Source organism: Oryx dammah, unplaced genomic scaffold (assembly GCF_014754425.2).
Source record: "Oryx dammah isolate SB20612 unplaced genomic scaffold, SCBI_Odam_1.1 HiC_scaffold_29, whole genome shotgun sequence".
NCBI lineage: Eukaryota > Metazoa > Chordata > Mammalia > Artiodactyla > Bovidae > Oryx > Oryx dammah.
In genome coordinates, this window is record NW_024070213.1 from 52,857,793 (window position 1) to 52,872,043 (window position 14,251).

Sequence of the window (14,251 nt, forward strand, 5' to 3'; positions counted from 1 at the left end):
TCACCTCAGGCCACTTGTACTGTTTTCTGGTACTGTTTTTTTTTTAAGGCACACAGTTTTGTTTTTAAGGATTTACATTGTTGGAACTGTATCTCGATGTATATGTGGGCCATATTCAGACACAATATAAAAGGAACTTTAAAGAAATAATTTTAAATGTTCAGAAATTCTTAATAGATTAAATAGTTAAGGCTACCTAATGCCTCACTGAAATGACTCTTAAGCATAGTATTATCTGACATTTGTTAAAAATAAATAAAAAATCTTAGCAAAAAGGTACTTACCATTGCTATCCATAGAACAATATATTCGTCTACAAAATTATTAAAGTACTGGTCTAAAAATAAAAGACCTGGGCCAATAAAGACAGTGTCTTGAAGATACAGTTCACTTTTGGTCATGTGAGCTATCTATAAAAAAGTAAACAAAATAATTTCACTATTAAATTTTAAATGTTTTCTTTTCAGGATAGAAATAACTAAATCTTTAATTTGCTGTTAAGATAAGGATAAAAAGGTAATTTGGGGTTCCCTCATAGCTCAGTCAGTAAAGAATCTGCCTGCAATGCAGGAGACCTAGGTTTGATTCCTGGGTCTGAAAGATCCCCTGGAGAGGGAATGGCTACCCACTCTAGTATTCTTTCCTGGGAAATTTCATGGACAGATGGGAGCCTGGTAGGCTACAGTCCATGGTATCAACAAGGGTTGGACACAACTTAGTAACTAAACTACCACCACCACCACCAAAGAGACCATTTACTCTCACGTTTGATATGGGAATATTGAATCTAAAATCTCTCAAATTCAGGACTAGGTAGCTTGTTAAAGTTTCCAATATTTAAATTCCTTGGTATCAGAAGGTTATAACTGATAATCGTTAAATAATTAAGAGAACTTACACTAAGGAGTCTTGTCTCTGAATAAAACATTCATTTACAGTATTACTTGGAGCACAAATAGCTAACTATTTATTGTGATAACACCACAAAAAACCTACCCATTATATGAAAGAGTTTCCAGTTTTGTGTTTGAGGAACAAATACATTATTTATACCATGAATCATAAATTAAAAGAATTTCTTACCACCAATTTCTGTGAGACTTTAGCAAAGACACATCCAAACATTAGGGTATAAAGACAAGGATGCTTTTCAAACAAATTAGTTGCTGACTTTTTATAAATCATTATTGCCAGTATAATAATTATTCCTATGTGGAGTCCAGGTGATAAGACACTGGTACCCTAAGGGATAGAGCAGAAAATCAGCACCACATTTTAACAATGCATTTATTACAATGCAGATATTTTCTGAGCATCTACTTTGTGTTAGGAACTAGAGACCTAGAGAAGAGTGTGATAGTATATGGCCTAAAGGAGTATATAGACCTTAGCTGTGCTTTTCAAACCTCTACAGAACCCTTCCAAGGGTTACAAAGAGGTAATACGGTTCTACAGATGTTTCATTCCAATTTTATTGAATATACATTTTAAGCTAATAATCACTAAAAATTGACATCATTTATCTTATACTAAATTTTACCATGTTCAAGGCCATCAACAGTCCAGTTGCCAAGTTAACATATTTTTGTGAGATACTGAAATAAAGCTTAACCTGCCACTTTTATACAATATCTTAATCATTGATTAGGAGGAGTTTAATTCTAGTCACTCTCTATACCAACATCCTACCCTGTCCTGCCTTTTACATTTAGACCACAAGTGCCCTCTTATGTAGCACTGTACAACTGAACCCATTATATTTTTATCTATATGAATTGGGATTCTGTTAGGATTGCTTATTCTGAACAAAATACTGCAATAAATTTGATATTAAGGCTTACTAAATATATAACCATCAACTTAAATGTATCTATTAAAACTGCCTTATTCTTGTCTATTAAGTTTATATGTAATAAGTTAGAACTTACACTAATATTATGAATATTTTAAAGTCATGTCAATAAAACACTATATAGTAATGTTATAAATATTTATGCTATTAAAATACTGCTTTAAATTATTTATTTTGACTGTGCTGGGTTCTTTGTTGCTGTGCTGGCTTTTCTGTAGTTGGGGGGAGTGGGGGCTCCTCTCTGGCTGTGGTGTACAGGCTTCTCACTGTGGTGGCTTCTGTTGCAGAGCATGGGCTCTAGAGTGTGGGCTTCAGTAGTTGTAGCTCCCATGCTCTAGAGCACAGGGTCAACCGTTGTGGCACATGGACTTAGCTGTACCTCAGCACATGGGATCTTCCTGGACCAGGGATTGAACATGTGTCTCCTGCATTTGCAGGCAGATTCATTGCCACTGAGCCACCAGGGGAAGCCCTTAAAATGGTGCTTTTATCTGTTAATTTTATTCAGGGAAATCTGCTGCTAAAAAAACATTGAAAAACCACTGGTTCAAGAATTTGAAATCAACCACTTCTTAGAGATAGTGTTTGATTTCTTGTCTCCCTTCAAACATTTAATCAATTATTTCTTAGTAAAATATTCTCTAAAATGGACACTGATCCTTGCTAAGTTTTATCATTTTTAGTAGAACTCACTTTCCAGCTAGTGCTGTATTTTATCATCCATGGTCAAGCAACAAGTACTCTTAAACCCTTTATGTAGAGTATTATAACATTTCTAAAACAATTCTGAAGTCAACTGACAAAACACCTCAAAAAACAACCAATTAATTTTTCCAAATATATCAGAACTTATATATCTGAGTTCTATACTTTGCCTTTGAATTATGTATATAAAATATATTCATAAAGATCGATAATATATGAATTATGTGGATTCCTTTCAAATTGTCTTAAGAGCCAGTATATGTCATTTAAAGGAATGAGGTGGTTTTTTTTTTTTTTTAAGTAAAAATGCTATATTTCAGGTTTTTACTCCTCTTATTTATTAGGTCTGGCTTCAAGTGACTTTGATTTTTCTCAAAATCAAACCCATCCTTACAGGACAGAAATTCTGAACTATAGCAAATTAAAGAGAATGAACTATAGCTTAAAGGCATGCAATGTTTTGATAGAAGATGGCATCACTGGAATAAGTTCATAATGTTCAACTACCTTGAAGATGACATTTAAAAAAGAAAACATAGATATTATATTTGTTTAAAAAGTGAGCAGAATTCTTTCTGCCTCTTTTCTCTGCAAAAGTACTGAAAGAGTTTTTTTAAAACAAATAAATACAGAAGAATTATAGATGAGCAAAGTGTAAATAACACAACAAATACAAGGTGTACCCACTCAAGAACTGAGGCTGAAGTTTTTACCTTTTAAAATATTAGGGTAGTTTTAAAAATGTATTTCAGTGATGAAATTTCAATTAAATTTACTTCATGCATAATAAATTGTCCCATATGTGAAACCATGACTTTGGACTGCTTTCCTGACATTCAGTCAGGAACTCATTCCTTCCTCCTCCTCTCCTATATCAGGGCCAGGCACAACAAGGAAGAAAACAAATGGCAGCTCTTAATTATGTACAATAAACAGCAGATGATTACATGGAATGTCACCAAAGCCTACTCTAAGAAAGGCTGTATAGAAAGAGGAGAAATGCTGTAAAATCAGTCTAAACTGTTTCAAAAATACCTTTTTATATTATGTGCCTTAAAAGGATTCTTTTAAAATATTTAGTTTCCTTCCCTATTTTTAAAATTCATCATATTTTTAGTATCTCTATAGCTGAGTGTTAAGAAAATTTATCATAAAATTAATACTGAATGATGATGAAATTGATGTCTTACTGCTATAGTGGATCCATTCTTGCCAACACCACCATGGAGGATAACATGGAAATAATTTGAACAGGAAAATATTGCTCCACCTACTACTCCAAGAACTGGTAAGATCTTCAATTTTATTTCTAGGATGGGTATCTTTAGGGTAGAAGAAAGAAACACTTCATTAAGAAAACAAAATTTATTTTCCTATTAAACAGTAAAGCAACATTACAATGCTGCTAAGTCTGCTAAGTCACGTCAGTCGTGTCCGACTCTGTGCGACCCCATAGATGGCAGTCCACCAGGCTCCCCTGCCCCTGGGATTCTCCAGGCAACAACACTGGAGTGGGTTGCCATTTCCTTCTCCAACATTACAATAGAACCCTATATAATAAGCTACCCATTTTCTTATAATCAAACCTTAACTTCTCGAATGTAACCTGAAGTGTTAATTTTTCTTCTAATGGTTTTATCTTTTAAATGAATGCACCAAATTTAGCTAAGTCTTCTTAAATAACTGTGATGAAGCATTGCATCTTACAAGCCTTCATCTGCTTAAAGGAAACATGAAAAAGGATGTTCACTTGACTCTAGTACCTCTAAAAGGCAGCATCCTAGGAGTCAGACACTGATCTGTGATCTGTATCACAAATGTGACAAATACCACAATGTGTGTGCATGCAAAAATTTTGTGTAGTTAACATCCAGGATTAAATCTCTTTAGCGATATATATTTACCTGTTGGTCAATTGCTGTTCAAGAAAACTTCCAAAGGCAGCAAAGGATTTAAAAAACAGTAACAATGAATTGCCAAAAGCTATAGGCTATTGTGTTTGAAAATATACTTTGAAGTACTGTACCAAAATTTGTGAAAACTACAGATAACAATTCAATTTAGAAAATCTATATCTAAAACAAGTATTCTTATTGATGGGAATAAATAGGTATGCTTTCTTCCTATGGTATTGCCAAAATATTGAATGAAATGATTTTAAGATTAAATTCTTCCACAGTATAACTAAATCAGAATTCCAAACTAAAACAACCACATCTGACAATGACCAGAGTTGCCTAACTGCCTCTAAGTCCACATTTACCTTCTAATGGGTATTGGCAGAGCAGCTACCATGAAAGACACATCTACAATATTTTAGAGGCCTATGTAGCACATCCTTGATTCTATTATTTATTCTTACATGATAAGAAGGAATGTGAATATCACAGAGAATGTTCCACTACTTAAAAATATGCTCAAAGTCTATTTCTGAGCCTAGTAATATGAATTACAATTGGCAATTCTGAAACTAAATGCCACAGAGAAATTTCCCACAGTTTTTAAAAATAGACATAATTTTTAAAGCAATTTTAGGTTCAAAGCAACTGTACAGAAAGTACACAGAATTCCCATATACTCCCTGCCCTCACACATGCTTCCCTATCAACATTCTCCACCAGAGCGATAGAATCCATGTGTTACAATCCATGAACTGACACCGACATCATTATCACTTATAATCACCCTAGTTTATATTATGGTTTGCTCTTCGTGTTGTACATTCTGTGATAATATGTAATGTATAAATGACAAATGTATAATGACAAGTGGACAGGTATCCACCATTATAGTATCACTCAGAATGGGTTCACATCCCTTAAAATATTCAATCTTCCTTAACCCCATAACCTCTGGCAATAGCAGATCTTTTCAGTGTTTCCAACATTTTGCCTTTTCTAAAATATCATATAATTGGGATCATACAATATGGAGCCTTTTCAGACTAGATTCTTTCACTAAATAATATGCATTTAGGTTTCCTCCATGTCTCTTCATGGTTTGATAGCTCTTTCTTTTAAACACTGAATATTTGCCTAGATGTACCACAGTTAATCCATTTACTTGCTTCCAAGTTCTGGTAATTATGAATAAAGTTGCAATAAAGATCCATAATCAGGTTTTTGTATAGACATAATTTTTTTTCTGGCTATGCCACATGGCTTGTGGGATCTTAGTTCGCTGCTTAGGGATTGAGCCCTGGCCCACAGCAGTGAAAGAACTGAATCCTAACCAGGACCACCAGGGAATTCCCTGAAGAGACATAATTTTTAATGTATTTGGGTAAATACTAAAGAGCACAGTCACTAGAGCCTACGGTAAGAGTATGTTTAGCTTTGTATTTCTTACTGTTTGTATTACCAGGGGTATATTGCTTTGTGATTAAAAACAGAGTCTGGAATTAGTCTGTTTAATTTCCAGCTCCAGTACTTACTAGCTATATGTCCTTGTACAAATTACTCAATCATTCTAAGACTTATTAATAAATCAGAATAATGACAGTATCTACTTCATAGCGTTGTTCTGGGGGTCAGATGAAAAGAGTGACAGTAAAATATTTAAGAACATAGTAAGTACTGAATAAGCATTAGTTGTTGACAGCTGGTATTATCCTCATTATTCTTCTTAACTCTATGGACATGAAGTTTTGAGTCAGCCAATAGTGTAAACTTAGGTTGTAGTGAGAAAATAATTTGTTTCTTCATAAATTTCCTTCCTCTGGAAAGCATGAATTTGTAACAATGGCCTCCTTGAGAGTCAACTTTTATCTGAGGTCTCCAACCAAGCAGAAAATAAAAAACATTCAACATGAGAAACTTCACTCATAGTAAATTATAAAAAATACAAATTATCAACTTTCCTAATATTGAGGGGCAAGTTTCAAACATAAAGTATTTGACTGAATTTACTTTTTTTTTTTTACTTTTTATAAATCTCTTTTATGAAATAAATTTTGGTCTGAAAAGGTAGTTCAACTAGCAAGTCTAATTGTGTATTTGGGAAATGGAGTCATTGTCTTTTATGTGGTAGTATATTCATGAATAGGGTAGTATATTCATGCTGTAATAAGGTATATAGAATAGTAAAATTATAAAATGAAGAAAAAAGGTTAAGAAATGGAATGAATATTAAATATAGCTCTAAGAATATCTGAAGAAAATTAACAATACAATATTTTCCCCAAATGTTTAAAAAGTACTTAAATATAAACACTTAGATTTACCGTATAGTCCCACATTGTTGCTCCTCCAAATGTAGACAACACAAAGACAATCACTAAAGCTATCTGAATTTCAGTTACATCCACTCTAAAAAGGAAAGATAAAGAACGGAGGTTTGTAAATCCAATTCCTGAATATGAAGATTCATTAACCATATACTGAAATCAAAGATGTAAAAATCTCCATAGGCTTCTTTTTACCTTTAGTTCCATCACTGAATTATCAATTAACTACACTGTTAAGTGAAAAAGTCTACAGGAACAATGTGCTCACATATAGGTAAAAAACTTGTATAGCATATATACAATTGCTAGTAACAGTTACCACTGAGATTACAGAAGGCTTTTATCTTCTACTTTATATACTTCTGCAAAGTTTGAATTTTTAATAACAATCATGTATTACTCTTATAATCAGGAAAAATTAATAGTAACATAAAAACAACCAGATGATTTACAGCAAATTCATAAACACTCTCAAGTCAATTTCACTAAAAAGTAGGGAAAATTCCAATAGTTTTTCTCATTATGTTGCTAATAGTCATTATAATTTTTGGTTTCCACAGACATTTCCCCCCCTATATATAAACATACTCGTAAAAGTGTTAGCCACTCAGTTTTGTCTGACTCTTTGGGACCCTATGAACTGTAGCCTGCCAGGCTCTTCTGGCTATGGAATTCTCCAGGCAAGAATACTGGAGTGGGTAGCCATTCCCGTCTCCAGGAGATCTTCCTGACCCAGGGATTAAACCAAGGTCTCCTACACTGCAGGCAATTCTTTACTGTTTGAGCGAACAGGGAAGCCCTAAACATAAACTTCTTTAAAAAACTCCCTAAACCAAGCAACATCAGTCTCTAATCTGCATCCTCTGAAGCTACCAATTCCTCTCTCCTTTGCTCCATAAACAGGCTAGCAAGTAGTCCACATCTGTAATTTCCTCCTCTCTTCATATTGCTGCATAAGAGTACCATCTATATGCCAATGACCTCTAAATCCATTTCTCCAAATCCATATATTTTTTTCTGAGCTTCAGATTTTATGTGTCTACCTCCTTTGCATCTCTTAGATGCCCTGCTAGAGGAATACTTACTGCTCTGCAAATACAAGAAATGTAGGGACTAGATGATAAAATAGATCCAGCTATTGGAGAAGGCAATGGCACCCCACTCCAGTACTCTTGCCTGGAAAATCCCATGGATGGAGGAGCCTGGTAGGCTGCAGTCCATGGGGTCGCTAAGAGTCAGACACGATTGAGCGACTTCACTTTCACTCTTTACTTTCACGCACTGGAGAAGGAAATGGCAACCCACTCCAGTGTTCTTGCCTGGAGAATCCCAGGGATGGGGGAGCCTGATGGGCTGCCGTCTATGGGATCACACAGAGTCGGACATGACTGAAGTTAACTTAGTAGCATGGAAGAAAAGACTTCTCAGCTGAGTTATTTTGAGGGCATTTAGAGGGAACAGGTGGCTGGAACATTAATGCACAAATAAAAGGAAAATGTAATGACATCCAGTATTTGTAAGATCAGTGATAGGCAAATCAAGGCCTCCAGACTGCATGGAGAAATAGTCAAGTTAGTTGAAAAAGGTAAACTAAGTAATATAATGTATGGTATTTTGTGAAGAAAAAAGAGGAAAAGTACTGACATTTAGTGAGCATCTATTATCAGTCTTATGAGCTATATATACATTATACCTGTTTTTTGGGAAAGAGAAAGTGAAGTGATTTTTCCACGCTTATACTGAAAACAGCTGGATACTGCTATAGAAAAATGACTTCAGAGACAACATTCTTTCCCCTACACCTATGATTTATTATCAGAATTTTGTACTCTTTTTCAAGTAACAGTGCAGAATTCCATTAAGTTAATCCATAATTTTTCCAGGGTATGACTAGTGACCAGAAGCAACTAGGAAAGCTGACAGAAATTACAGGACAAACTTTCAGTGAACTGAACGACATGTACAGGGATCAAGCTAGGAACCTTGGTTTCACACATGCATCATTCATACCACAGAAAGCTTCATTCTTCCTCTTTTAGGATAAACTATATAAATGACTAATTTGGGGGGGAAATTTATTATTGTTTATTGACAGATTTTTCAGGACATCCATCCTAGCCAATTGACAGTTGATACTGATTCTGTAAGTATTTACAGAGGCTTGGCTGATGTCCCACATATAGATCCTTCTTATAGTGTTGAGCTGGACTATCCATGTGTATCCTACTCAATGCTCAATGATGCTTTTACTTTGATAAAGTGAAATCATACAGAGGAGGATCTGTGCCATAGAGAGTAAGCATTTTACACGCTTGAAACCCTGAGCAGTGCAGGATCTCCTCCAGTCCCTCACATGTCTAGTGCTCAACCACAGCAACCACTTCCCTAATGTTCTGAGTACTTCCTCTCCTCATCCTCCTGCCTACAATGCTTTTAGCCCAATCTGTCTGGCATATTCCACTCACAAGTGACTCATCTTTCTATGTCCAGTTCTAGGCACACATTAAGCTCTCAGCCAACAGTAAATGAGTATAAAGTGTACAACTAGGTCAGGAATGTAAAATAATTCATTTCAGAAAGATTTTTAATGAAGTTGAAAGTCAAAGAGATAAAGTCTAAGTCATTAAATAACTGCTGCTACTGAACAACAGTCGTTAAGAGTGTGGGGTTTGGAGAGTTGAGTTTAACCCTGGCTCCACACTTTTTTTTAGCAGTATAAGGAGGTTACAGAACTTCTCCGCCTCACTGGTACAGTGGCAGTAATAGCCTCAACAGGGTCAATGTGAGGAATAAATGAGAAAAGGCATGAAAAGCACTGAGTATACCACCAGAACCACACAAGTGCTCAACAGCTGACAGCTGTGACTATTCTGTAATGTAAAGTCAATGTGAAAAACTGCCAATGGCTTTCACTCTGCTAAATGGATCCATTGTTTTGAGCTTCTCCTTTCAGTTATCATTGTCAGAAGTTTTTTTTTTTTTTTCCCTCAAAGCTACTGCTTCTCCCAGGAAGCACTAAAGTGCTGCAGGAAAGAATCTGAAGACGGGGAAGCCAAAGCTGAGAATGAGCCAAAGGGAGACGGCTACTAAAGGATCAGGCAAAGAGGGAGCTGATGAGAAAGAGAGAGAGGACAGAGTTCCAATCCTGTGCACTGTTTCCTGGTGTCTAAGCATCAGGGGCAAATATTACAAGATGCTTTTACACTATCTCACCAACTGTATACCACAGCTGAGATTCTCACGACTACTGTTGTTCAGGACTGCTGTAAAGGGGTTCCCCTTTATGGACACACCTTTAGATTTCATATCTCATTATTTTATCTTTTAGCCAAATGCTTCTTTTTTAGGTACTTTATATCCTTTTTCTACTTTATTCACATCCCTTATTTTTCTTTTCCTCCTGTTAATGTGAACTTGGGCTAGTAAGTTGGAGAGGGAGAAAAAATAAAATTATCATCAAGTATGTAACTATAACAAGAAGAACACCTAAAAGACTAAACCTAAGATATAACATTTATGGATGCTTCAATAAATTAAAAGGTAATTTAAATTCATGATTGACAGTTTGTTCCCTTTATTATGAATAAATGAAGTATGACAGTGAAAATGAATTTTATTATATCTTACAAAATATACAACTTAAAATACATACTTACTTTCCAAACCTCAACACGCCTGAAACATAAGTCTGCCAGTGAGCACAATAAAACATGAACATCCCAATAAAAGAGCAGAAAAACAACCAGTCAGGATGAGTTCCTAAGCGAACAGCAATTGAAGCTCCAACTGCCATAAAAACTGAAAGAAATAAGGTTTAAAAACCATTAAGTATTTAAAATAAGTTAAATAATTGGCACTGAATGTTTAGAAATATAGAATTTTAAGGTGCATAATCTTGGCATTAAAATTAGGCAAGAATAAATTACTGAACATACATTTTTAGTGTATTTACAAAAAAATACACTATGCAAAATTTCTCCCAAATGTAAACCAAAACAAACCAAACAGCTCAGTTCATTTCATTTTTTAAGCCATCATTAAAAAACAAACAAAAAACAACTGTAGGAAAAAATCTCCACTAACTTACCTGTAGAAAGAGAGTCGCAACCATGGTCAAAAAGTTCCCCTAAAGGAGAACAAGTATTTGTTCTTCTGGCTTGTTTCCCATCAATAGCATCCAGTGACTGGTAGATGAAGAGTCCTAATGCACATAAAAGGTATGTCCAGTATGGTGCCTAACATGAAATGTTAACAATGAAGACTGGTGAGTGACAATAAGCCAGCTTCTGTTTGAAAACAGCTCAACTCAAGCCAACCAACACATTTTCTTATGTTCTCACTTTACAGCACCTCAGCGTGATATAAAGAACATTCATAACCCTCTTTTACAGATATGAATTAAACTAAGAAATGAATTGCTCTAGATTGGGTAGGAGGTCACAGACTATACTATGGGAAGCAGAAAGTCAAATGACTGAATGGGGATTAGGACCCTGATTTTGATTCTTAGTCCACATCTCCTTTAATATAATACTATTCATATATGGCACTGTATTTGAAATTATTCAGTAAGTCTCCACTGTGAAAAAAGAACTTAAAGACAAACCACAGACCCCTGCTTCCATTTATGATGGAATATTAGGGACTGGATTTACTCTCCCACCTTGGATAGCTGGAAATGCAATCAAATAAACAAAACAACCACGTCCAGACATTGCAGCCAGCGCAGCACTGTGATCCCTGACAGAAGGGAAATAAGTGACATGAGCCCCCTAAGTACTCCAGCTTAGTGCCGACGGGCAGTATCCAGCCCGCAGGGCAGGAGTGGGGACCTGGAAGAGCCCAGTGATCCTGCTGTGCTGCGGAGCAACAGAGCAGAGCTCAGGAAGGTCAAGGCTCAGAGCACTTGTAAGGACAGGGGCACATGTTGTAGAGATCTACAGAGGGGATCTTTGAGTCTTTGGCTGAGAAGTGACCTGTGCCTAGTGAGAAAAAACTACTAATGAAGGCCAGGGAAAGAACCACATTCCCACCAGGTACAGCAGAAAGACCTTGTAATACTTGTGGCACTGGGTAGAGTTCTCAGAAGTGTAATGCTTTAGCAGTGGGGATAAATTAGCCTTAGACCAAAGGTTTCTCTGATAGCCTTAACAGATGTAAAATCCAGCCTCAAAAGGATCTGACTGATTCCAGGTAACCTACCTATAGCCAAGACAAAGTACATCTTAAAGGAAAACCCCATCAAACCTAGTACGCCTGAATATAAAATTCACAATGTTTGGCATCCAATTAAAAAATTACTAGTCACTCAAAGAAGCAGAAAAATACGCTGACAACTAGGAGTAAAATCAATCAAAACAATCAGACCCAGGAATGACAGAGTGAAATTTGCACAAGAGGACATTGAAAGTTCTGATAAATATGGCTCATATGTTCAAGAAGGTAGAAGAAAAGCATGATAGACTCCAGTGAAATTTCTAGAATGAAAAGTACAATATTTCAAATGTAAAACATACTATATGAGATTAACAACATATTAGAAATTGCAGAAGAAAATATCAGTGAATTTACAGACTATTAGAGGAAAATATCCAATATTGTGCATAGAAAGAAAAAAGGCTAAAAATAATTGAACTGGGCCTCAGTAACCTGTGGGATGTATGTAATTACAGTCTCAGAAGAAGAGAAAAGAAAGGGTTGGACATGGAAAATACAAGAAAAAATAATGGCTGGAAATGTCCACATTTGATAAAGCCTATAAACTCACATATCCACGAAGCTCAGCAAACCCCAAGCAGAATAAGTATTTTTTTAAAAAACCCACCGAGGCATATCATAATCAAATCACTGAAGACCAGTGATGAAGAGAAAATCATTTAAGAAGCCAGAAGAAAAAGACACATTACATACAGAAGCATAGATAAAAATGACAGAGCAAAGAGTCAGTGAACTTGAAGGTAGGTCAGTAGAAATGATGCAATTTCAACAAAAGAGAGAAAAAGGATTTTATTTATTTGAGAAAAAGGATTTTAAAACAACTGTTCTTTTCTTTCAGCACTTAAAAAATGTATTCTACTTCCTCAGGGACCAATGTGATGAAAGCAATGGCCAACCCAGAATTCTGCCTCAGAAATGAAGTATAGCAAAAGTGTTGAGACCTAGGGTTTCAAAGTTAGATCTGTGTTTGAGTTCTTGGCTCTGTTATTTAATAGCCAAGTGACCCTGGGCAAGTCATTTAAACTTTCTAAACTTTGGTTATCTCATTTGTAAGATACAAATAAAACTTGTAGTTGTACACAACGAAAAAATTCTTAAGATAGTTCTTTACACACACCAGGCATGCAATAAGTGCTCAAAGAAGTTTGAAGTGAAGTGAAGTGAAGTTGCTCAGTCGTGTCCGACTCTTTTCGACCCCATGGACTGTAGCCTACAACCCTCCTCTGTCCACAGAATTTTCCAGGCAAGAGTACTGGAGTGGGATGTCATTACCTTCTCCAGAGGATCTTACTTTAGCTATTGTCATTAAACATTCTAAAATGATATTTGACATATCAATGAGGGTATGGCTTATGTGGTAATTCTGCAAATAACCAATCAACTTGCTACCTCATTCCTCAATCTTTCAAAGTAAACAAAAGTTTACTTTGAACTTTAACAAACATTTCATCATTTGTTAATATTAGATTCCCAGTATTAATAGCTACACTGCTGTTGTTGTTTAGTCACTAAGCCGTGTCCAACTCTTTTGCCACCCCATGGAATGTAGCCTGCCAGGTTCCTCTGTCCGTGGGATTCTCCAGGCAAGAATACTGGCATGGGTTGCCATGCCCTCCTCCAGGGGATCTTTCCAACCCAGGAATCGAACCCATGTCTCTTGCATCTTCTGCACTCGCAGGTGGATTCTTTACCACAGTGCCACCTGGGAAGCTCCTTTCCACTGAATCCTTTTCCCCCTAAATGACAGAAAGTAAATCATCTACTTGAGGATGTTCCAATTCTCCCTTCTTATACAGAACCTTCTTATATGGAAAATTTGGAGCTTCTCAAGAAGCAACTCCCAAAGGTCCACATTAAAAAGCTCCTGATTCTATCTTCTGATCTAACAGACAAGTCTAAAGGTCAAGGTGTTAACAGAAATCCATGCCAAAATAAATTTGGCTACTCGTGGATACCACGGTTGGGGGTAGACTCTGCCCCTTATTTGGAGAAAGGAAATGAAAACTGGCTTACTGGCCTAACATGACTTCACTAGGATATCAATGGAGTTAAGATTTAGAGTTTAAATAGGGAAAGAGGGGCAGGGGAATTTCAACAGGAAAGACAGAGAGGAGGGCTAAGCAGGAATGAAAGTAGAGGCCTGAAAGTGAAAGGTTTATTCATGAGTCCATGACCAGCTCCTGTTTCTGGAACAGATGATCCACAGGTCATTACAAGAGAGACTGGAAAGGTAGTAACATTATCTTAAACAG

General features: G+C 36.0%; 1 protein-coding gene across 3 annotated transcripts in view; it reads right to left on the reverse strand.

The window, feature by feature from the left end:
- The window catches only part of CHPT1 (choline phosphotransferase 1), a 28,543-nt gene that overhangs the window by 5,927 nt on the left and 8,365 nt on the right, over positions 1–14,251 (reverse strand). For 2 of the 3 annotated variants that reach the window (XR_005719926.1, XM_040234870.1), the window contains exons 2-7: positions 10,870–11,017; positions 10,439–10,580; positions 6,780–6,864; positions 3,748–3,879; positions 1,084–1,242; positions 285–410 (exon numbers count right to left, since the gene is read on the reverse strand). Coding sequence is in view for 2 of the 3 variants with exons in the window: in XM_040234870.1 (XP_040090804.1) it covers positions 285–410; positions 1,084–1,242; positions 3,748–3,879; positions 6,780–6,864; positions 10,439–10,580; positions 10,870–11,017 (792 nt within the window). In the remaining variant the exon portion in view is untranslated. The remainder of the gene's footprint in view (positions 1–284; positions 411–1,083; positions 1,243–3,747; positions 3,880–6,779; positions 6,865–10,438; positions 10,581–10,869; positions 11,018–14,251) is intronic. The other variant, XM_040234871.1, reaches the window with a different exon arrangement.